Below are 25,956 nucleotides of genomic sequence, written 5' to 3'. Positions count from 1 at the left end.
TGCTTGACCAACTATATACGCAACCTTCTCAATGTTGTATTCATGCCTTAAAATTGTATCAATTTTATAGTGACATCTGGTGACGTAGTTGGTCGACTTTACGGCCTTTACGCAAAAGTAGGTTGTCTGGGAGCAAGATATAGAAATCGCCTGCATCTTTACCGACGTTAACTACATTTCTAGTTTCCCCCCCTGAGCAGCACTATCAGATATGTCAATTCACTGTGACATTGACACTTGACAGCTCGGTCCAGCTACAGTGCACGATATGTCAAACAATATTAATAAATAAAATATAATAGTGAGCAATGATCTCTACGTTTTATGTTTAGTAATCATAGTATAATATCCTTTATACTATGATTAATAACTGAACCCTAGTTATTTAAACCCTAGCAGATCTAAGTGCAATACACCGTGCCAATAGCCATGTGATGCTCCCTTCTATATTCATATTCATATATACCCATACTCCATAGTACGAATACGAAAAATTACAAATGTCAAATAAACACAGGTAGTCACAGGCATCGTTACGTTTATGCGCGGGGCGGGGGTGTCGTTGTCGCCACTAACCTATATGTTGTTGTATTCTATTCGTAACATGTTAGTTATTCGTTCTGATAAAGTTCTCAGGTTAGTAACTCGGGCTCACGTTTCAGATCGGAGATACTAGACAACATCCAAAAGAAGAAAGATCAAGATAAGGAACAGAGTCAAAGTGCGGGGTTCCAGCAGGTGTCAAAAGGCGAGAAGGCCGGAGGCGGGCCAGAGAATGCGAGCCCCGCAGTGACGCAGCATGTCCCGGCGCAGCTGCTGTCCCCGCCCCCCGCGCCCGCGCACCAGCTCCAGCCCGCCGACAAGGACAAGGCCATCAAAGTAGCCAACTCAACCACAATTACACTCATCGAGAACGGCTCTCTCAATGCTGACAAAGACAAAGACGCTAACTACCCTAAAAACTATTTCACTTTAGAGCCAAAGAATGATAAAAAAGATGACGGCAATAAAAATAGTATTACTATAACTAGGACAGTGCCCAAACAGTCGCCTAGCCAGGACAAGTCAAAGGGGCAACAGAAACCAAACAAGAGGCCCTTACAGTGTTTGGAAACACTTGCTGAAAAGGCAGGAATCACTTTCGAGGATAAATACGAAGCTGCAAACACTCTATTAGCGTTAGATAAACAGAACAATACCTTTCGTAGGCCCCAAGAATTAAAACAGCCTAAAACAGAGCCTGATAATCCTGTTCAAAACGAGGAGTATAGATATAGAAATCAGAAAGAAGAGGATGATAAATTACAGGTATGGTTTATTTAATTAGTGAAAATGTTGTATATTTCTAAATGTGATGCATAAAATATTAAAATTATTAAAATATTAACTGAAAATTAAAATGTATATTTAGAAACGAGTTACTATGTACTTATGTAGTATATAATTTATTTTAATTTAATTTTTTGACCCATAATTTGTTTTAAGACAGTTCCATTTTTTAATCTAAATAAATTTAAAGTAACATTAAAGAATAAAGTTACTTATAAATTTAATATAACTATAAATAAAACAGAAATTAAATTTTATGTATGCTAATATTTAATGATGGTTGTGAGTTGTTTGTCTATGGATAGCTTTTCACTGCTCTCTTGTGTAAATAAAAATCTTTTTAATTTAACATGGTGGCACCAGTGATCGACAAGGAACTAGTATTCTGACAATTTTTATTCAAGAAAATAAGGAGGAAGCGGATTTCTTAATGTGGCACTGGCAACACTGTCCAGTAGCTGTTCAGTGTGTCCGCGTCCGTATTAGGAGATTGGTTACCAACCCTTATTTTCTTGCATAAAAAACGAAGTGTCGGGCGGGTTACTGTTTCCCTGTCGGTCACTGGTACGACTATGTTACTTTCATTTTAACAAATGTTGTTTGTTCTCAGATCCAACAGCAAATAATCCAGCAACAACAACAGCAGCAACAGCAACTGCAGCAGCAACTACAGCAGCAGCAGTTGCAGCAGCAGTTGCAGCAACAACAACAGTTGCAGCAACTGCAGCAGCAGGCTTTGCAGCGGCAGCACCAGGCCATACAGCAGCATATTAAAAACCACCAAGACCAACAAGAGCTAGTATGTATAATATGTATATAGAAACATAATTGAATATGTAGCAATTAAGTTTTGATACAAATTGTTTTGTAACTCGTTTGCCAAATTAAAATGGCAGATAAGTTGGGTCTATTGCTATCTTGATATCTTCTCAGGCCAGGCCCCATAAAAAGTTATGTGCCCAGTGGCAAATGATTTACCAAACAACCTGTATAAATTCATTGTGATTATTATATTTACTTGTAAGTACACAACCATAGCCAAAAGTATTGAGAATCAATGCATTTTTTATACATAACGTTAAAATTTATTTTGAACATATGTATCAGAGCAGAGCATATCATATTTATATACTCGTGGACACAGAAATATATTAAGATAGAAGGAAAGAGCTCAGCAATTTGTAGGGAGACCGAGCGTGTAACATTTTGCGTAGGTACTTTGACGTCACGAGCGTAATTTAGTGATGAGAAACATAAGCCGCGCGAAAACGATTCAAAAGCATCGATTCACAGATATTAGGACACGGCATCGATTCTAAAATATCGATAAGAACCGACAAAGGAAATGAGAAAGCTCTGAATTTTAAATCGAAATAGTACATTTCGATGCTAGTGCGGAAAGTATGTCATTACTTCACGAGTACCGGGATATCTTGGCACGAGCCGTAAGCGAGTGGCAAGAGTCTTGACGAGTGAAGAATGACATTTCCGCACGTGTATCGAACGACGTTTTTAATACAGCTGCGAAAAAATTATACAAACAACAGGTAAGGAATAAAAACAATATCGAATGTTGCCTTTGGAAACTTAAAACATACTTGCAGTAAGAAAATACGCCTTTGACAGGCGTTTCGGCAGCTATTCCTACCTCTACCTTCCATAATAGCTATTGCGTTCAATTCAGACAACTTATTAAGAACGGTTTTTCAATATTCAATATTAAAAAATAAACGTGCTATAATGATGAAGAGGTAAGTAATAAAATATCAAATATGTATATTTTTCGTATTCTTACATGAACAGTAGGTTTTTGTGTTGATTACGAGTTACGACGTTTAAAGGAAACTAATATTAACACTCATCAATGAGTAGTCGTGAATTGGAACAAGTATAAATTAAAAAAAATATGAAAAAGTGAAAAACACTAGTTCGCGAAAACCAACTTTCCGCACGCTAAACAGCTACGTAAAGTAGCACTTTTTGAGCAACTGGATTAAAAAAAAAAAAAATATATATATATATATATAGTGATGTTGAGACATTAATAATATAAGAACGTAATTATCATTTCGTCTGTTTTCAAAATAAGTGGAGTGGAGTGGAGTAAGAAAATCGCAGTGTACAGCACTATTCTTACTTTTGACAGAAAAAATGAGAAATCGACCTTGAACGTGACTCGACAGTTTTAATAGCTTATTTTTACATCGCTGCTTTTGAACGCACGCCAAGTCTGGCTTGTCAAATTTAAGCCGCAATGGAAAGCTAGCGTTGGCACACAATCGCCCGCTACTGTTTTGATGAAAATAATAAAATAAATAGTTTTTTAATTAATAACAGATATTTAAGGACAAATTGTACTTACCGATGACAGGAAATACCTCCATCTGATCTTTCATCGGATCTTTTTGCGTTAGAAGTCTTAATTGTGTTCTGATAGTTGCAGAAGCAGTTTCAACATCAACAACAGCAGCAGCAGCAGCAACAACAGCAACAGCAACAACAACAACAGCAGCAGCAACAACAACAACAGCAGCAACAACAACAGCAGCAACAACAACAGCAGCAGCCGAAACAAGAGCTACAGCAAGTTACTCAACAGCAAGATTTGCAACAGCAAAAGTTTTTGCAGGTTTGTGCTGTAATATAGGCTGTCCCTAAACCCTAAAGATAAAATTCTCAGAACTGATTATCCAAACTACTCAATATCATGAGAGAATCAAATTGACAACCTTTGAGCAATACCACTTACCAGTAAATCATCCCTACTAGTATTACTACTACCTACCTAAATGCCTAACGGTTTTTGTAAAATTTTCAGTTTATGAAATTAGTCAAAATTAGTTCAGTTTCGTATTGGTATTCAAAGATACTCTCTAGGTCGACCAGACGCGTCAGAAACAATATATGGTTAGTCAGACCAAGCTAAGTTGGCAGCGATTTTTATAGCCCTGACGGTGCAAGTGTTAGTAAACGTCATAATTTCATAGAAGTTTGACGTTAAAAAATAACACTTGCGCCTTCTGGGCTATCAAAATCCCTGCCAACTTAGCTTGGTCTAACTGTAACGAAATTAATCAGGCTAGCTATTTGTTCTAGACAATCCCAGGCGTTAAAATTGACTTAGGCCGCTTCCCCACTTGGCGGCGCGGTATCGGTCCGCGCCCGCGACTCCGCGCCAATCAGATGCACCGATACCGCGCCGCCAAGTGGGGAAGCGGCCTTAGAGATAGTAGAGGTGACACTTTTATTTTTTCTTTTACTCATATATGTACCCCATACATTAAGGTTGTGTACATACAATACATTTTTTGTCATTTTGGTCCATGTCGATATTTAATACCTTGACTGTGCCTATTTAGAGCTTTAGAGCAAATGCTCGTATGAATAAGCTAGTTTCTTCACTTTCTTCGTGCGGTTACCGTCATATGGCAAAAGCCGCCATCTTAAAATAAAATTATGAAAGGGAAGTTTTGATTTGGGATTCTGTCTAAAATTATACGCAGATTTACAAACAGCGTAGGTATATGCTCAATAAAATAAACAAAACTGCAAATGTCACAAGAATATTTAATTTTTATTTTATTTAAAGGGAGTGTAATTTTTGAACAATCTGGTGGGATAGCAAACTAAATATTGTGATACCGCGGGGGTAACACCGCCTCACTGTATTCGAGGGCGAACGTTTCTGTGCAAGTAGACATGCACCCTCCATAATACGCGAGTCGTTCCTCCCTCTAATCTGTATAGGTACATATTTTGCTCCCCTATAATCCCGTCGCCATTTTGCAAAGTACGATTTATACGCACCTATGGTAGCCATATTGCAACGACGCATGCTTTAATTGAATGTGGGGTGCGGTGCGGGTCTAACAACGCTCTGTATATTATTACGCATCGAGTTTAATGTTACATCAGACTTGTTTGCCATTTAATTGCAGTCAGTAATAAGTTTAGTGCAGTTTAGTTTATGTAACAGTAGCAGTAGTAAAGCACTTTATTGCACAAGCACATAACACAGAAAACACAATAAATATGTATAAAGGAATCTGCTACAGCTTAACTATGTCTATGTAGCCGCGGTATAGCATTGAAGGCTGTTCCTGTTAGTGCTGGTTGTTGTTTTTTAAACTTTTATATGCTTCATTTCAGTAGTTTAAATAATAATCAAAAAGTTTTATTTAAGATGCGGGTTTAACTTTTATAAACTGCGCGGCGTCCCCAGAGCTCCTAGGCCTAGGCCTTGTCGAAAGTACCGAGTTTTGTTTTCTTTGTGTGCGTTGCGTCTTTACATGTGAACGTTGGTACTTTTCAGCGACGCGCAGTTAAAAAGTTTGGGTTTAACATGCCATTGGATGTGTGTGTTTGTGTGCAGGTGGTGAACAACCAGCCGGTGCACACGCAGCAGTTCAACGTGCCCGGCATCGGTGAGATCAACCTCAGCTTCCTCGCCTCCCCGCAGAGCAACGTTAATCTGCTCTTCGACAAGAGCCAGAAGGCCGGCGGTCAGATGAGCGGCGACATCAAACAGCAACAAGTATGTACCATCAGCCGCAAAAGTGCATGGCGACTTTATCAATTAATTCTTTCATAATTTCTCCATGCAATTTCGCACCTCACTGTACAATACAACTATGTATTGGCATTATTACTTGTTGACTAACACAATCAGCCCCAAGCCAAGCCAATATTGTTTAATGTCAAAATAAATGTGAAATTTCCTTTTTTAAAGGTAAAAAATATGGCTCAACGGTTCAAAATTGCTTAAATTATATTTTAGCAGTAGTTTTTGTAAGTAAGGTTGTATTCATGTATGGTCACACTACAGAGACTAAATAATGTTTACTTTTATTTTACAGCAATTAGTAGACGGTCAATCGCAAGTAGTCCAGCAGCAGATGAGCATGGCGCAGCACGAGCCGACGCAGCAGCATCACCAGACGGTCACGGTCGTCTCCTCCATGCCCAGCTCCATGGCCGCGCACCAGGTGAGAGTAGTGCAGTACACCAGCCAGTGGTCCAGCAGCAGATGAGCAGGGCACAGCAATGCTCGTGGCGTATTTCTTTACATACGCCACTCACTCGTAGTTTATGTGACTACTACATAATGTAGGGCATTAAAATATGAGTGTGGGTTTATGAAACGAGCGAAGCGAATCTTAATAAGATTACACGAGTGTTTAATGCCTATGTACAGTTAAATACATTGCTTATCTACACACATAATTGTCTTTCTCTATTATGTGTTCAGAAACCGTACCTATGTTACGACCGCCATTGCGGGTTTGCACTGTTTGCAATTTGTAATTGACATTTAATTTTGAATAAAACTTCTTCCGTCTTGTGTTGTAATTGAAGTCAAATCAAATTCCTTTGTTGTTCAGAGACGTTCTTAATTGCAATGTCATTATAAAATTGAATTTGATGTTATTATTACGCAAAACTAAACTTTTTAAAGATAAAAAATGGTTCTAACAAAGCTGTAAATTTTTATGCTGGCCGTAATTTGCCTTTTTTGAACTCACCATAAAGGGCTTATGATTTCATGATATGATATGTGTGTAGATAAAATAGTATTTTAGTTGGAGTCAGAATAGTAAAGATGGCATTCGTTTTGTGCAGGTCCAACAACAGCAGACAGCGGCAGGCATGCAGCAGCAGACGAGCGCTGGCATTTCTAGTATGCCGCCGCTTCAGACCTTACCCCCCAACACGCAACACCCGCAGCAAATCAGGTCGGTACTGGGTCGGCCATTTCCGCTAAGCTCTAAGGAATACCGCTCGATAAAGTTTTGAGGTATCGCGTGATTTCCTGTTTCTTATTTCCAATATGTATTCCTTACTAAAGCGTACATACCATAGATATCTATAGATCCGCTGTCATCGTCAGTTAATATCGGGACCGATGTCGCCGCAGCTAAAAATGTGTGCATTTCAACTACATTTACAATATTGTACGCATAAGGCCTACTCGCACATAGACAGTGTACTTACACGAGCGATCTTGTGCTCTGGTTGGTACACACACGCGCTAGATTGATTGTAATTACACAGAAAAATGTCAACCGAATCTTCTGAGAGTGTGTTTGTACCTTCTTAGGTTAAAGATCATATCCCCATACGGTATTTCCGGACCGATATGACCTTCAAACCTTCAAGAAAAGAGCGTATGGTGTTGCGGGTGTCCATGGGCGGCGGTAATCGCTTACCATCAGGTGATCCGTCTGCTCGTTTGCCTCCTAATAAATAAATAAAAATACCAATAATAAACAATTTGTTTAATAATTTGTTCTAAAGAAATATATGTACTTACCAATAATAAACCTACATTTCTTGTGTTTGACTTTCCTCATAGTCGAAATGTAAAGTAGAGTGTTTAACTCGGGTAAAAGTAACCATCTCACCCTCGAACTATTGGCGCTCTCACTTGGTTCGTGCGCCAAAATATCTCGGGTGAAATGGTTCACTTTCCACCCTTGGTTAACAATCTACTATTGTGTAACCCGTGCGCAGCCGGGGCGGTTCGCTAGTTATTAATATAAGTATATGTATTGATTTGCAGCGCTGACTGGGGCCACAGCCGCGTGCAGGTGATTCAGCAGCCGCTGCAGAACAGCACGTACCTGCAGCAGCTGTACAACGCGCAGGGCCCGCTGCTCATGCCCGGCAACATCCTGCACCCCGGCATCAACTCCCAGCAGATACAAGTACCTACTTCACTAGCTTCTACATTTGAATACTGTTCAACGACGTTTGTTATTTATTATTGATGATATAATGCTTCGATAAAAGAAAAGCGCTACGGAAGTCTTCGTATTTTTTTGATGTCGTGGGAATAATGATTAATGATACTATCAACTAAGAGTTGAAGGAGTTGAATTGCATTCAAATTTAAAGCTGCAATCGCAAAGAAATAAGAACATATTTACTAACTACAGGGAAACCATAATCCAAACTTTGTGATCATGTCGGTTACGCAAGTCAGTTACCCGTGAACAGGAGTATTGCGCACCAGATGGCTGGCGACAACCGCATATTATCCCTTTGAAAGGCTTGATCCCCGAGGCGGCGGCTTTGCGTGTTTCTAATTGTCACGGACGATCATATTGACAATGTATAATGATTGCCGTCATAGTGTTTATATTTTTGAAACTTCCAGTCCTTGTAATACGGCCAGACGTAAGTAAAAATTGTGTTGTATTTGTGTTTGAGGTGATCGCCGCGGGAAAGCCGTTCCAGGGCAGCCAGCTGGCTCCGCACATGTTAACTGCACAGGGCAAGCAAGTTCTGCAGGGGCAAGCCGGTTGGTACCAATACTGCTACATTTCACAATAAATATCTAATCTTCTTTACTAGCATACTATTTACCCTCTAGCTAGCTAGCTAGAGATATGCATCTAATCTAAAAGTCCACATTAAAATATGTATAGTAACATTACTTAGTCTGCAGGACAAGGGTTTATTATACTCGTAGTTAGTGTTTCAATACCCGTAAAAGTCCAGCAGGTATGAACAGTCAGCAGCAGAGAGCCCTTGCATAGATATAAGTACGAGTATGTAAAGGTGCTAAGCTAGTATTGCTGACTTTACATTAATTCTCTTGCGTTGTTAATAGTGGTTATTGACCTTTACTGTCGTCAACCTAAATGTTTTTATTTATAATAATCATTGAATGGGAAAATATTAATACTAAAATAATTCTGGCACTTATTTAGATAGATCCTAGAAGTTAAAGATTTTAGTACTATTTACAAATAAGGTACGCGGCAAACCGTACACTGGCTTTTCAAGAGCGTGGGCTTAAAGTGCAAGGATCTATTCTATTCCTAATACTCGTAAGCGAATTATTGCAGTATAACTAAAATACATATTCAACTTACATCACTTGCAGCTAGTAGTCTCATAAATCAAAATCAACTAATAATTTTTATTTTTTTATTATGGTTCCCTTTTTGAGAGTTGAATCTGTCCTTGCATTAAAGCGCCACCAGCACCCTACTTTCGTACATGTTTTGTAAATCATTCGCACAAGGCGTGTGGGCCTTGTTGCTATCAGAACGCATTCAAATTAGTCATCAATTATTGATAATATATTTGCCTCACGACAGTTTTGGTCGGCAAAATTATTCATCATACGTTCAGTATTAGCAGGTACGTTAGGTACCGAAAGCGATATCGTAATCAACACTGCTACTCGTACCCACAGCTGGCCGACATTCGCTGATACAGTATCCTACTTATATACTCATCGGTTGTTGTTGTTGTTGTTGCACCCCTTGTTGCAATAGTAAAGCCCTCTGTACAGTTTATATACCTATTAACCCTCATAGAAAGTAGTATATAATATTCAGTCAGCCCTAATGTATTGTATTTACTGCCCCAATGTTAATATGAATTTCCACACTATTTAGTTTTTCAGTAAACTTTGCAGGTCTAACGACGTATCAGGAACAAGGTTTATAAATTTTGGAATTGGATTATAATTTGGTTTTACAGTCTCGTGATTGATGGACAGTGTATGCGTCTTGATTTTACGAGGGAGCCTCGTTTTGTTTCCTTATTTGGTACTGATCAAAATAATAATTGGCATTTGAATTCCGTTTTGTTCCAAGCTTTTGTAACGAGAAACGATTGAGTTCTGTTGTTGTAGGTTCTAGTTTGGAGCGTCCGCTTTTTTACACGTTTATTGTTACATACTTTTAGTTGTAATTCGAGCACTTATTAACATTTATTTAGCTTGCTATGCTGTTTTAGATAAACTCACTTAGTTAACCAAAAAAGCCGGTGAGATCTTAAAAGTTTTTTTTGTGAAGTAAAGTCTGAATCAATCTGAAATTGACTCTCAACTTTTAAGATTTCCTTCAACATTATGGCTGTACAATATATTCTCTTATCATTTTATAATATTACTTCTCTTCTCAGGGACAGAAATCTCAAACTTGGATTGAGCAATGATTTATTGATGTGTGAATAATAATTGAAATAATTGATTATTCCGTATTTTTATTTAAATCATCTCGTCACAATTTCGTATTCTAACAATAAAATTGTATATTAAATAATTTTGCCTCGTGTCCCTGAGAAGCATGAAGTAATAACAAAAAAATAGTTATTTGTTATACAAGGGTGCAAAGTTGTATTTTACCCGCGAGTGTGGAATTGAAACACGAGCAAGCGAAAGGATTCTATAGTGGATTCTAAAATAGATACCTGAGCGTAGCAAGTGTTTCCACACACGAGAAGTAAAATACATTTGCACCCGTGTGTAACACAAAACATTTCGCCTCACTATAGCGAGGAAAGTGCAACATCCACAGGCGTTAGATCATCTTCATCACTGATTTTTACGATATTATTAGAGAAAACTCTGGAAGTTGTGTATTTTTACGTGAGTGAGTCGTGGGGACCTTTAAAGTAAAATTTTTGTTGGCACTTGACAATGTTGACATTTATGACGATCGTATGTTTATGTTACATCGTTCTGGAATGCCCTCTCACCAAATTCAAGGGACGGATTGAAGACCTCGCGAACCTCAGTGAAAGGGCCATCGAGTATTTGAAGAGTGCAAACCTCAATCTTTAGATTAGAATTCAATTTAAATCCAGTAACTGTAAATGCCATACGATAAATAAATAAATAAATGACGATGTGTTTTGAAATTGCATCGACTCAACTTGTGCGTTCAGTTATATGCAACATCATTATAAAAAAACAAATATTTCTTATGGAATTTTAAGGTTTATGACTTAAAATCATTAAATAAAGCTATAACGTGTATTTTTTATTAAATTCTGAAACCGTTTATTTAATCATTTTTAATATCGAACGAACTATTAGTATGAGCGTTTTACGTTTACGTTATCTGTCAAAAGCTACTTAAACACGCCATCCAAGGTCAAATTACTTTCCCCACTAGTGAATAAAATGCGTTTTTCCCCGCTTGTTTTAAAGGATAAAAGACGGCTTTCCGAGCTAGTGAGGGGAAAAAATAGATTAATGCAGTTACAGGAGCACACCTGCAGCTTACGAGGGTAGTGGACGGCCGCCTCTCCATACAAGCATAGTCTTCACTTCATTCTCTGGATATTGTCATTATGGAAAATGTTTCTACACAATTTGGTGTAAATGAACTATAACTTTTCGATTTTTATAAAAATTTGGAGCAATTATCTAATTCCATATACGTTTTTATATGCTACTAACTCTGATAATAATTAAATAAATCTGAATAAAAAATCAAAAGAAGGGACATAGCCGTGATTAATAGACATCAAACTGTGTAAAAATATTTTCGATAACGTTAATATCCAGAGGGAGATGGGAACTACGTTAGTACGGAAAGGCGTTCTCGTCCACTTTCGTCTTAAGTGCTTTGTTACGTTGGCTGCGCCATGGCCCATGACACATGAAATGGTATTCAACATAAGGCCAGTGCTGCCAAATACGGCTACGGAATAATTTCGTACAAGCTGTATTTGGCAGACTGGCGGTTAAGGTATGATACATCTAAAATAAAATAAAAACATAATTCTTATATCGTAATCCTCACAGATGCATTTCATCACACTGATACGATTACACTCATTTCGTTATAGATATACATTAAATAACTAAATTTGAGTTCGTGTTAAATTAACAGTGAGATATCAAATAATATCAATTCAGTTTCATTTTACCATACCATATACCATATTATGTTCTATATGGCTCGCCATTGGATCGAGCTCGGTGTAGTACCTAAACCATAACCTTGTGAAGAGTGTTGCCCGATACGATACACAGGAGCGTGTCTTCACTTGATGGCGTCAAGTAACTTGATGTATGAAGTAACGCACGGCCGGCTATGCAACGTAGCGTAGCGGTTGGGTGTACACGTACAGTTGTGTAAAGGAGTGTTTGTGCGTCAGCTCCGTTCCCAGGCTACACGACAATCCCGGCCATCCCCACCACGCAGAACCAGACGTTCGTGTTCAGCCCGCTCGGCGTGATCAACTCGCAGCCCAGCCTGCTGCCCGCGCACTCGCAGCCCTCCGTCTCCGGCATCTCGCACCAGCAGAAGACTAATGAAATGCACAAGGTATTTGGCATTTGTTTATCTCTTTATGTCATCATCGGAAATGCAACTTTATTTGAGTTAAGTGACGATTCAAACATACGCCACAATAAAATGATGTTACGCTTATCTTTTAAGGTTTTATGAACCTAAGGGTCTTTTGTGAAGGAGAATCTCTAAGTTCATTAAGATTGGGTTTATTCTCGAAATCAAAGCCAAACGTATGAACGGCATAAGCGGTCGCTCGCCGCCCCGCGGGTGGCGTGCGCTGAGTCCGTTCACTATCGGCGATGATCGTTGATAGTATCATCGTCTATCATCGCGCAAGCATCCACACGATCGCCTGTACAACGCAACCACTCGGCGATTCCCTTTGATGCGTGCCCAAAAAACCGACAACTCACGGGTGGCAGGCAATGATATGCCTCCTCTACACTATCGACAATGATCGTTGATAGTATCATCGGCAAGATCATCGTGCAAGCATCCACATGATCGCCTGTACAACGCAACCACCCGGCGATTCCCTTTGATGCGTGCCCAAAAAACCGACAACTCACGGGTCGCAGGCGATCATTGGCGATGACTGCCGAGTATGCCCTCTACACTATCGTGCTCGCCAGTCATCGTCTACCATCGCCGATATTCTTGATGACCGATGCGACGTATTTGAACGCATGATTTTTTCTTTGTACAAATTCAAAATCATTGTTAAGCATTTCTAAAAAGTAGGTACGATACGAGTAGGTAGGTAGGTACGAGAGTAGGTACTTAGAGAGCACTATATTGAAAAGGTAGGAAAAAAGCAACGTTTTCTGTTTAATATGAATTGGCAATACGTTCTATGTCCGATCATGTACATTATACAAAAACGTAGCGGGCATCGAGCGCAAATTGAACGTCTGAAATCTGAACGTACTGTAATTAGAAACTAGGCGAAAACCCGTGTTCGCATGGTTACTTTTCTTAGTGCCAGTGGCACCATCCGCACTTGACAGACTGATTAACGTCACCCGGCGCGCCGCGGCGGTTTACTATGAAACTTTCCATACAATCAAATTTAGCGAACTGTTTAACGATGACAAACATTTTGGTGGTGGTGGGCCTTAGTGTGTTGTTTATTAACGTAACCGCCGTATACCGTTGTGGTCGGGCAGGTGATGAGCGGCGGCAAGGTGGTGGGCGGCAAGGGCGGCGGCGCGGTGGCGAGCGGCGCCACGGCCATGCCGGTGGCGGCGCAGTGCGTGCAGGTGTCGCAGCCCGTGCTCGGCGCGCAGCAGCAGCAGGCGCAGATCATTAGCCCGCTGCAGGTGCGTACCTCCTCTACCTCAACCTACCAATTGGTATCATCATAACCATAACCATACTCGGCTAAACCAATTTGTCAGTACAATATTATATTTATGCGGGTGTAACATGACCACATTGACAAATTGGTCTTTTCTTGTGACAAATTGGCTGGTCAGACTATACGGCCTAGACAAAGGAATACTCAGCTTACGTAACTAGTTTGTCAAAGCCACTTTACAAGCCAGTTAGCCATAAACCGTTATCCACGGCCAAAATTGCTGACCCAGCAATGAACCCTGCGCTCGACCAAGATTATGTGTGGTGTACGTGCCACGTGTGTGTCGATATGAAGGATATATTGAACAATCCTTAGCACCAAGAAATACCCTTGTAATAAATGTCATCATCATAAAAATAATAAGAAATGGACCTTTATTGTTAATTTTTATTATTTACCACGGTTATGTTGAACGTATTTATACATTATTTAGACAATAAAAAAAAAAGTCAACAGTAATAGTTACATCAATAAGCAGGATATTTGCAAAACTTGTATGTATGCCTAATTGTCATTCTCCTCGCATTTTGCGCCTAGCGAACAACAACTTTCACAGTTTATATCTGTTTTATTTGGAAATAATAAGCTAAGCGAATGTTTTCTATTGTGCTAAGCAAATGCTAAGACTGTTCTCTGTTGTTGCTCGCAGTTCAGCTGCATCTTATAATTATAAGTAAATAAGTACTGAACATTGGACTATTCCCTAAACCAAACCAGGTATATATGATTGTACGTAACTGCCGCTTCTGCAAGTGTATGTACCAATCGTCGTAGGTCATCTTTATATTCATTATCTTCATTTGTAGCTGTCGACACCGACACGTCAAAACTTGCAAAGACAAATGCAATTTTGTATTGTCAAAATAGATTATTTTTCTACTCGTCAAGTATAATCTGTGTATTACGACTTCATATGCAACACTACAACCTTACTCTTTTCAACGTTGGATAGTCTATGGCACTTCCGACTCAAGCATAACAATTTTATCGATAAGGTTTAGTCAATTATAAAAATTTTGAAAATAGAACTTCATACAGTTCAGTAAAATATTTCTTGTTTAAGGAGACTCTATTCAATGCAAATTAGCCTACTTAAACACGCTGCTGCTTCGCATCTGCTTTGTGATTGGGTGGCCAACAATTGCTTCATATTTCATAAACGCGCATGTGACACCCTTCATATATCAACATCCATATCCTACGAAAACCGCTTAGCGTTGCTTGTTAGTCTCCATAGGCTACGATGGCCAAAATCGAGAAAAAAACTCTTAAAATTGAATTTCGCGCGGAGGAGGTGTCGTTGACCAACCCGCCGGGGGCGCCGGGCCCGCGGCGGCCGGGGCGCGTACGAGTATGAAGGTATCGCAGGCCGCGGCAGCTCGCGTATCTTAATTAGCTGTATACTTTTGGTTTGTTTACCTAAGTATATGATTCTACTAGTTGAAACTATATTTTTTTTGTCTCGTAGAAAAAGTATTGTATACAATAGTGATATAATCAAGCTTTTCAATCTCGTACCTTAACTTAAGCAACTCAGCAAGCTTCGTTGCTTAAACACGGTACTCACCTGAAAAGCTTTCTATTATAATATCACGATTGTATAAAATACTATTATAATCCTCTGGGCGGCTAGAGTTTATAATGTGGTTAAATATTGCTTACAGTTTAAAGTAAGGATGAATTATGCTCACGTTGTATGATAAAATTAGGGCTAGCTGTATTCAAGTATCGTTTAGATTATATATCGTGCGACAATTGATATATACATGATGAAAATATCTCGCATTAAACATGAACCGACTAAAGTAATTCGTTGTAGACGGAGCTCATTATCTGGTTAGAGCCCAGAATTAACTACGTGAGTTGTGACTTGTGAGCCACCCTGCGAACCGAACTAATCGGTGGATAAATTCTCCGCCGACACACTACTCGAGGGACACCATTGATGTACGCTCTGATTTCACTCGTGAATTTGTAGATTTTTCTCGTTGAATGCTGGGCTTTAAATGTATAAGTATACTTGATAAAGATGCAGTAGGTAATATTGAATGAATGTGTGTTGGGTTCTGCAGAGCGGCGGCGGCACGATGCAGTTCGCGCCGTGGCAGATCTCGGGGGCGCTGCCGCAGGTGTGGGCGGGCGGGCTGCAGGCGGGCGTGCCCGCGGGCCCGCTGCTCGCCTCCAACCCCATCTTCCTGCGCGGCGCGCAGCCCGACGCGCCCTCCATGTTCATACAGCACTCGCCGCAGAACACGCACACTCACAACAGTCAGTATCATGGTATCACCATCATAACACACTATTGCTAACTAGAGTACAAGCTCGTAAACTAACGCACGTGCCGCCTCCAAATACGTTCTCTTTAAGAACACGTACTTTCCTTCTACCCGTGTATTGCTTTTTTTATTCTGTTGTTATTAAATTTCGCCAGTTGTATTGCTTGAAATATTTATTGATAAAATTACAAATTATTTTACTAGTTGGACAATAGCTTTCTATCACACTAGTACTTCGATGATTAACGTAAACAGGCCATTTTTATGATGACAACGTGTAGGGTTTATTACTGCAAAATTAAAAATATAACCAAATTGTGAACATGGCTGTAGTGTTGTGCGTCCTATGAGTTTTGCTTCTGCGACTGTTTTTTATGTGTGTGCCTGATCGAAAGTTATCTGACTATTCTTTTATCTTGAAAGTTATCGCTGTTGTAAGTGAACTTGTATTTTAGACACCGACACTTTTTCAAACTGCATTATTGAAGTGAGCCACCAAACATGTCAACTGACAATGTTGAGGATGCCGCGCCGCCGCGCACCACACCCGTGCCGTTCAAAGGGTTCATCACTACGCGTGCACGCCTGTGTACCAAGCAAGTTCCACGGAACCACTCGTCCAGTCATGTTTAATCTGACAGTAGTTTACAGTCAGTTCCCTAACATAAGTATCTAATGTGCAATACAGTTGCGACGTGAGTACTTAATTTGGGGCCCTTACTGTACTTACACTTTATATTACAGACGCGAGCGTGGCGTGCGCGACGGGCACGGCGGCCAAGCCGCGCGCGTCTACCGAGGGCATGGCCAAGGCGCCGCGGCCGCTGTCCACCATCATGCCGTCCGGCGCCATCCGCCCCGCCTCCTCCGTGTCCACACAGACCAACGCCAACCAGGCGCAGAACCAGGTCTCAATATTTCACTAATCCCAAATGCAGAATTCCTGCCAATTAATCATGACGTGAAAATACTTACCCCTTTATTCATAAATTTAGCAACCTCTTACAAACATATTTAAAATTTTCTCTTTCTAAAAAAAATTTCAAAAAATACGGACGGATTTAACGAAGGACGATTACCAACGGGTTTTTAGTTTTGACCAACGTTTATGAATAACACTGTAAATAAACGTTTATGTCTTTCTAAAATCAAAACTTATTTTTAAATTATACGTGGATGTGCAATTGTACTTTGCTCTTATTAATATGAATCAGTGACTATCGTCATTGAAACAAGATACAAGATACACGTTGCCAAGGTGTACAAAGACACGGTATACTAATTTCATGTACACAGTAAGGCCTCGGCGCCGCCACCGATTGCCAAATTCCCTCGTTAAAGACCTTCGGGTAAATGTGTATTTGTTCTGTGACAGGCAAAGCACCGGGGCAAGCCGGGAGTGCGGTCGCCGGCGCCGGCCGCCAAACAAGATGCCGCCAACCAGACCAACAAGATGCAGCACCAGATGCAGCAGCCCAAGCAACAGTAAGTACCACTCTATAGTTAGGCTAACCATCTCTGTCTCTAAAGATACGCGGTTTACGCGGATACATATAGATTTTGTTTATTTCACGACTGGAATTGCTGGCTAGACTAAAACATCTGTTTAACCTTATGTTTACCGACGCGATATCCGGTCAGCAAAGAGAAGTTCAAGTTAAAACTTAAACTACTAGGTCGTTTTTGGCTGGCAAATTTTGGCACCTCGGAGTTAAGGGACCTTAGCCTAAGTCTTAATATTCTAACTTTACGTCTAGAAAAGGTAAACGTTTTCCAGTTCACAACGAGGTTAAATACACAAAGATTAAGGAGAATGTGATAAAAGCTGGCTCACTCTGCTCCCCTAATTATTGATGAACATTACAGTTTTTTAAGCTCATCAGAACGGAAAAATGAGCGAATTGTGCCAGCTGGATACGAAATTTGGTCTTAATTGCATTTCTAGCTGTCAGCCATTGTATTACAGAACTATTTTGTGGCAATCGTGGCGCTTTAGCCTTGTACTTTTTTTTATATGATATAAAAAAAAGTACAAGGCTAATATGATATGATGATAAGGTTGGACGGGTTGGTTGGATGTTTGAATGATTACTTCTCTGCAGCATTTCAGACATGCCCATTACCTATAAAAGCTTCATGCGTGCAGGGTTTCATGTCTGGCCGTTTTGACCATATTCACGTATAAAATAATAATAACCAATTGAAAAAATAACAATTTCAAAACAAACTACTTTTGGCGGGAAACAATTCCTTCCCTTGTACCGCGCCTGCGCGAGGTATGTGCGTTGTAACATTTGCCAGCAACGGTGAAGTACCCATTACTGATTAAAATGTAGCCAATTAGTGACTTTGTCTTTTCTCGCGCGCATTTTTTTTTTCTAAATAAAGGCTGTGCGCGTTGTACTGTGCTGCCCATCTTCGATTAAATAACCGTCGCTAGTTGCGCTTTTGTCCACAAGGTCATCGCGTATTATCTGCATGTATAATTACGTTGCATATTGCAAGTGCATCACGTACCTTAATATTGATAGATAGGTGATAGATATAGGTGTGATATAACTGTTGTTGGTGTATTTGTTGAGGTGTGTCAAGTATGAAATAAACAAGTTTTGCTAAACATTCGTTCCGATTTTTTTTTGTTAGATAGGTATGAATATATCTGTATGTGAGAAATGAAAACAAAGACTACAACTAATTATAACGTCCATCTAATTAATATACCTACGTATTAATTGCCTTAATTGCAATTTTCTTCTAATAATTATGATAATGACTCATTATTATCATAATTATATCATAAGTGTGAATGAAGTAGATCTCAGCAAATAATCTCAGAAAACATCGCGCTTCGATTTGAACAGCCAAATACTCGTAAGATATCGCAGTACTGCCTGCCTGCCGCAGTAGAACATGATACGGTTACGGTAGTTCTGGTTGTAATAAAACGTTGACGTTACGTTACGTTACACTACTCAGTTACCACAACACAACACATAATATGGCGCCGATTAGCGACTTTTACTTCCGCTGTAACGATTATTTTAGACTTAACGTTTTATTTCTTAGACTTGACACAATCATTTAAAAAATCCTTTTCCATTTATCGTAACGTCCATAACTTTTCTTTTGTTCCCCAGGGTGTTATTAATGAATTCGAGCGGGCAGATGACTCAGATATCGAGCGTGCAAGACAAGCAACCCATCACGAAGACCATCCAGCAGCAAGCGATCTTGCAGCAGCAGGCGTTGCAGGTATCTGTCTATAACGATCTATAACGACATTCATGTACCTACTCTGTCTATAACAATCTTTTGTCGACAAACGCACATCGAATGACAGACGAGAAATACGCCGTTTCGCGCATTCCACGCGTGGTGCATCTGAGAAACGCACACGATGACCGTACGAAAATGGATGATACACCTATACACGTAGTGCCTATACATATAATATTGAAAATCAATCCAAACATTGTTACAACACGCACCTACAGCATAACTAATCGGCTTGCTTGAATAATTAAGGAAACATAAATCTGCTACATAGGCCAAGCAATAAGAAGGTATAGAGGGAAATGCTAGGAATACAATTTTTGACTTCGTAGCTTTGTTTGGACTAATTAGGAGATGAAAATATCAAAAGCCCCCGACCGTAACCCCGGTGCTGAGGGAGGGGGGTTTGAAGCTTCAGTTTTTCGGTTTTTCGATTATATCTCGGATTAAACTATGCGTTTGAGCGACATGGCCACTTATACAAAATTAAAAGTGATTTAATTTGTTACAGGTTTTAATAAGTCAAGTTTTTTGATATCTTGTATGGTTTTTAAGATAACCGCTCTCGAAGGTTTATTTGGGGCTCTCATTTTTATCTTGATTCAAAACTCATTTTTATCTTAGTTTATCTTGATTATCTACACCAGTGAAGCTGCTAGGCCGGGTTTGATTACGTTTTCGTATAAATCTGGGGTGCTGAATTCATTTATGGTATCTACTTTGACACCTTTTCGAAGTAAAAACATATAAACTTTAAACAAATAACTTTTTTAAACTCCTTCACGCTTAAATCGCTGAACCGATTTAGTTGAAATTTGGTAAATAGATGTTTTAAGTCCCGAGACACGATATAATATAGTTTTTATCTCAAAAATCATACTTTGAAGGTGTGAAATTTCGTGTGAGGGGCATTCAGCTTCTTCGCCGACGTTGAATTCCTGAGGTTAATACTGTTTAAATTTAGGTTTGAAGTAATGTTTGGTATCATTTTCAACTAAATCAAACATGTAGACCATCCCAAATATTATTTAAATAGGTTCAGCGGTTATTGATCCCACATACAAATTTCCACCCCACTTTTCACACCATTAAAAGATGATTTTGGTTATAACAACTATCTTATGTGTCCCGGGACTTAAACCGTCTCTATACCAAATTTCAACGAAATCGGTTTAACGGTTTAAGCGTAGAGGTTTTAAAAAAAACATTTTTTTAAATTTGATTTTTCCTTAGAAATGGTGTCAATGTTCATACCATAAATGAATTCAGCACCCCTGATTTATACGAAAACGATATCAAACCCGGCCTAGCAGCTTCACTGATGTAGATAATCAAGATAAAAATGAGAGCCCTAGATAAACCTTCAAGAGCGGATATCTCAAAAACTATACAAGATATCGAAAAACTTGACTTAATAAAACTTGTTACATATTAAATCTCTTTTCATTTTGTATAAGTGGCCAAGTCGCTCAGATGCATAGTTTCCGAGATTTAATCGAAAAACCGAAAAATGGAACCTTCAAACCCCCCTCTCCCCCCAGCACCACTGTTACGGCCGGGGACTTTTGATATATTCACCTCCTAACTAGTCCAAACAAAGCTATGAAGTCAAAAATTGTGTACCAAGCATTTCCCTCTATAACTTTTTTTGGGCATTCATTTCCTGGTCTAACAATTGAATCGGTTTTATTTGAAACAGGCGGAAAGGTATATCCCTGATATAAATATCAGCATATTTAGCCGGAATAAGGCGTTCGTAAAAGTCTAAATACTCCCATCGGCTTGCATATTTGTAGACAACTAAGCTCTTCATCCTTTTAGCTCGAAATACCTAATGTAATAAGTTCCAATGTATTTAATTGTAATTATTGTGATAATTGATATCAAACGTTACTTTCTCCAGCAGCAGCAACAGCAACAACAGCAGCAGCAGCAACAACAACAACAACAGCAGCAACAGTTGTTGCATCAGCAGCAAACGCAACAAATGGTGCAGCATTATCAACAACAAGGTGAGCCTACGCTCCGCAATGACGCGGCAGGAATGTAACCATGGTTGCTTGTTTATGGGCACAGTTTATTGAGGAAGGCAACTGTCAAACTGACATTGCCGACCATGGTCCTTAATAAAGCTACATTTGTACGGGGGAAGTAGTAACTATTGTCTTTTGCGGAAACGACTCGAATGTTTGGTCCCGAATTATCGTTTTTCCAATAATCAACAGATTGAAAATAAAAGTTTTTGTAGACGATTGCCATGTATAATTAGCTTTCATCGGAATTCTCCATTCGTAATCTTCCTTAATAATATTCTATGATTAAATGTTATTCAAATTGATCGCCCTTTATTGGTTGTCCCTTACCAATTCTGCAGACATTTGGTTAGGATTCGACTCTTCGATATAAATTGATTTAAAAAAGTTATTTACATACAAGATATATACAGTGGTACTACGTAAACGTAATTAATAACTAGCTTAAATCTAAAATAGGCCCTTGAGGCATTGTACCAAGGATGCTGGCGGCATTTCCTCGAAATGCTGATACGTTGTGCGAGGAAACCGCCAGCTCTTTGGTCACCAGTTAAGTTAACCAGACGCTTCGCGATTTCTGCAAACATCTTGTGCGCGCTGGGACCCCATGGACCTGGAGTTTCAACTGATTCAAAATGGTACTGTCTGCCGAGACTCTTATATTTATTACGTTTTAAAATTTTGGCGGTTCCCGCCACTCCGCCCGCTTTTACATTAGTCCATTGGACACCCCATCGGGCCTCTTGCGATCATCCCTGATAATGCCAGTCGGCTCAAAAAGAGCGGCCACATTGATGGTGGCAAGAGACCGACGGATTATGTCATTAAGCGACGCATGTCTTGAAAAAAAAAACGGCCTGCACTTTTTTGACAAGATAATCCATGGTGTCCCAGTAGGTCCACGTCCGTGCCACAAGTGCATACATGTGTGGCGTACACACCGAAACCCCTAATCGCAAACCAGTCGCCAGTCTAGTGATTAAAATGATATGTTGTGGCTGTCAGGAATGACCCTCGGCATGCAGCAAGGCTCGCTGCCGGTGGGGTCGGTGGCGCAGAGCCTGCCCATGGCCGGCATCCCGCAGACCATATCCATGGTGCAGCAGATACATCAGGTACGTACCACACTAATCATATTCCGCTTATAAAGTTTACACACTAATGAAGTTATTCATAAACGTTTGTCAAGTCCCTGTCTGTTATTTTGGCATTTGTGTTTGTTAGAAAGGGACAGAAAAGTCAAAAGTCAAAAAGCCAAAAGCATTTATTTGTCCAACATAGGTATATATACATACCTAAGTACAGGTCCCACATACATCATCATTGTATCACTATGTTGTGCCGTGAGGCGTACAATTTGTTCATTTCTGGACTGACTGCATGCTGCTGTGCTGTGCACAGTTACCATTATTTATCAAAATCATTTCTAGCAAAAATTCACTTACACAATAATATGCTTTGTCAACCAAAAATTTAAATGACTTAAAACTAATCATGTCATCTGTATTTCTTAACTCATTTGGAATTTTATTAAAAATTTAACAGAATTTAACAGAGGTTTGCAAAGTTTTATGAATAAGCGGATTTTATGACGCGAGCTAATCACGACCCGTCGTTTTATACGCGTCCAGCCACAAATTAAGCTCGAGAGCTATAATTTGACATAACCGAGTTTAAACTTATAGGTACACTGCAACTTGCGCGCAGCGTCGGTCGACGGTCCATACTTGTCCGCGTCCGCGTTAGACTGTTTTCCCCGTTTTTTTTGTGTGGTCACCGAGTAATGAGTTGATGTAGTGGGTGGATAGTCAGAGAATGTGTTGTGCAGGGCGTGCAGCTGAGCGGCATGTCGCAGGCGGGGGCGCTCGTGGGCCAGCTGGGCGCAGCCCCGCAGGCGCAGGGCACGCTCGCGCAGGTGCAGGCGCTGCAGCAGCCGCAGGTGGGGACCATAATCCCATAACAACTTTAACGTAATATTACAGTACAAAAAGAAAAGAACCCCACGTCCATACTAATTTACAGAACTTTGTATGCAGGGGGGGGGGTGCCTTTTCTCTGCAGCTGACTGTACATTATTGCAGAGGTCGAGAAATGGCAATTCGTGGATGAGTTTCGATTTTGTCGGACAACGCGAAGCGGAGCCGACAAAGAAGAGAAATCCACGAATTGCTATTCCTGCCGAGGCATATCTAGTGCTTTTCTCCAAACATGCGAGGAAATAAGGTAAATTAATCATAATTTAAGCGTCAGGCATCACTCAAATCGAACCTTTACATCAAAAACGTCAAAAACAATCACGTTCCGAACATAACTTTTTTTAAAGTTTACAATCTTGTTCAAAATGCCAACTTTATTAAAATATCGTATTCGTGTGTAAAACATTAATTAAATAAAATACCAAACGTACAAAAAACTCTTCAATAATTTTAAACTAATAAGATTGTTTTTAGCATTTAATATTGATTATTGGATAATTCCAGAATATAGGTACTTTAGTTTCTGAACGCATCGGCACAGGGCGGTCACGCCATACATCAAAACTCGCTTGCGTTTATATGTGTGAACGGCACGTTTGTACACGCGTCTTTGTGTGCGTAAGCTGCTTAGGGCTGCCACTTAGATGTTTTTGAGTTCACGGAGCGTTGTCGTAATTCGTAATACTCGTAATGTAAATATCCAACTAAGGAATAGAAATACTTTTATTACTTAATTAAAGAAACCATTTTTAAGTTCGCAAAATTTACATTAAATACACGGTTCTATTCTTCCCATATATGCCCGTCATATTTATGAGAATACAGAGCAGCGTTCATATTCCCAATGGTGGTTTTAGTTTCTCGGATTATTTACACAAAATGTGAAAAAAAAAAAATACTTATTGTATTTGCAGGACAATGCTCTTAATTGAAAACTAAAAGTGTAACATTTAATTAATTTATCTTTTTCCAAGAAGTAACAACATCAAACACTATTAAAGCTTCAAATACAACACACACAGCCCTCGTGCGGCGCTGACTTACGGGAAAGGCGGAGCCGAACATTCTCGAGGCCTGCCGAAGTGACACGAGCGTGCCGCGGCCGGCCGTGCACACGCAGGATAACCCGACCGAAACGTAAACAAACGAAATTGTATGGGCAATCTACCGTTCACCAAGCAATTGGTCCTTGGTCGGTTTATAATCTTACACAACACTATCTACTTTGAAAGCGGAATAATTATAAATAGGTATTCGCATTATTGTTTTTATTAATTTAAACGATTATATATATATTATATTATTTTAGATATGATAAAAGTGTAACAAAAAACAAAATAATTACGAAAGAATAATATTTATGTACCTACCTATAGGTAGTTGAATGTTAGCTAACATTTACAAGTTCAACGAACAGGTTGTTGAAATCGGTAGGTAGGTAGTTAGGTACCTATCTTAATATTATCACACCTTGCTATATTGACGTACTTACATTTGAGTTTTCGACAAATTGTAGTTTAAATGAATGTGATTGTAGAAAACGCGTTATTTGATGTATTAACAGTATTATATAGGTACCTACATGTTAGTTACACTACACGTAGGTATAAGTATTATTAAGTACATATTTTAAAAAAACTTCTTTATTTCTCCAATTTGATAGGTACCCATACATCGCACAATACATAGGCATTTTGAACGTTCCGTCATCGCGTGACCGCGTCGCTAACCGAACTGAGCGGCCGGCGAAAAGCCAGCAATCTGGTGTCGCGGGGCGAGGTAGTTCGAGTCGGGCGGGGCGGTGCGTGGCCGTTCTGTATGATAATACTATTACTTATTCTGTGGCATCGGGCTGAGGCAGGTTTAAAAAAATACTAAGTTATTTAAAACACTTCGAAAAACGCCTTGTGTTATCATTTTTTACACGTTATATTGGCTGTATACATTGATTTCTTAGTCTAAAACAATATACAGTTAATAACTTCCTGTCCGCTAAAACTGTACAGTAATGATTTCGTTTTTTTTTTGTTTTTACTTGATTTTGACACAATGAACATCTTCCCGTACTAGTTTTGATACAATAAGGCGAACATCTTCGAGCATATTGAAGAAAAAATTTTTACAGATCGACCTAGTGTTGAGGTTGAAGCACACCAAAAAGCTCGGCACTAGATCGACGCCGCCTCAAGCCTCAACCCGACCCGCTCAGTATTCATTGTAGGTACAGCATCGCCCGTGTCTCGGTACAACCTTAGTGGTGCATAGACAACTCGCAGTAACCGCTCTGCCAACTGGTTGTCACAGCGCTTGCGTCTCGCCGTCGCGTCGGTGCGAGGACGGATAGGCGCCGGCGCCGCTGCCCTGCAGCTGCAGGCGCTGTAAGTTACCCTGCCAGCCATACCACTCGTAGCCGTGTCTACAACTTACAAGCGTTGAGTCGCTTCCCTTACAATAAGGGGGGCCGGGGCTGGTCTGGACGGTCTGGTGCCGAGCTTTTTGATGTGATCCAACTTTTAAGGTTAATTAATTACTGTTTAGAATAAGACACCTATTATTACCTTTGCTTTGTATGTACGTTCAACTTGTCTCTACCTTTTCATTCTGCATCTTATCTACAATCAGCTGCCATTGTCAGTCCAATTGACATGTAAAAATAGTGTCGTTTACATT

The 25,956-nt window shown here is 39.7% G+C and overlaps 1 protein-coding gene across 7 annotated transcripts in view; it reads left to right on the top strand.

Moving 5' to 3' along the window:
- Window positions 1-25,956, top strand: part of LOC134754156 (polyhomeotic-proximal chromatin protein-like) — a 45,229-nt gene that overhangs the window by 5,032 nt on the left and 14,241 nt on the right. For 3 of the 7 annotated variants that reach the window (XM_063690270.1, XM_063690274.1, XM_063690273.1), the window contains exons 2-19: window positions 663-1,308; window positions 1,940-2,128; window positions 3,767-3,958; window positions 5,702-5,863; window positions 6,186-6,314; window positions 6,949-7,061; window positions 7,889-8,033; window positions 8,539-8,629; window positions 9,746-9,781; window positions 12,235-12,404; window positions 13,538-13,690; window positions 15,801-15,996; window positions 16,749-16,912; window positions 17,380-17,489; window positions 19,142-19,256; window positions 21,181-21,289; window positions 22,316-22,425; window positions 23,139-23,249. In XM_063690270.1, the coding sequence (XP_063546340.1) occupies window positions 663-1,308; window positions 1,940-2,128; window positions 3,767-3,958; window positions 5,702-5,863; window positions 6,186-6,314; window positions 6,949-7,061; window positions 7,889-8,033; window positions 8,539-8,629; window positions 9,746-9,781; window positions 12,235-12,404; window positions 13,538-13,690; window positions 15,801-15,996; window positions 16,749-16,912; window positions 17,380-17,489; window positions 19,142-19,256; window positions 21,181-21,289; window positions 22,316-22,425; window positions 23,139-23,249 (2,941 nt within the window). The remainder of the gene's footprint in view (window positions 1-662; window positions 1,309-1,939; window positions 2,129-3,766; window positions 3,959-5,701; window positions 5,864-6,185; window positions 6,315-6,948; window positions 7,062-7,888; window positions 8,034-8,538; window positions 8,630-9,745; window positions 9,782-12,234; window positions 12,405-13,537; window positions 13,691-15,800; window positions 15,997-16,748; window positions 16,913-17,379; window positions 17,490-19,141; window positions 19,257-21,180; window positions 21,290-22,315; window positions 22,426-23,138; window positions 23,250-25,956) is intronic. The other 4 variants (XM_063690272.1, XM_063690276.1, XM_063690271.1 and 1 more) reach the window with 3 other exon arrangements.

The sequence above is a fragment of the Cydia strobilella genome, chromosome Z, assembly GCF_947568885.1.
Source record: "Cydia strobilella chromosome Z, ilCydStro3.1, whole genome shotgun sequence".
Lineage (NCBI taxonomy): Eukaryota > Metazoa > Arthropoda > Insecta > Lepidoptera > Tortricidae > Cydia > Cydia strobilella.
The sequence above is the reverse complement of the archived record's forward strand: the minus strand, read 5'-3'. Positions and strand labels throughout refer to the sequence as shown.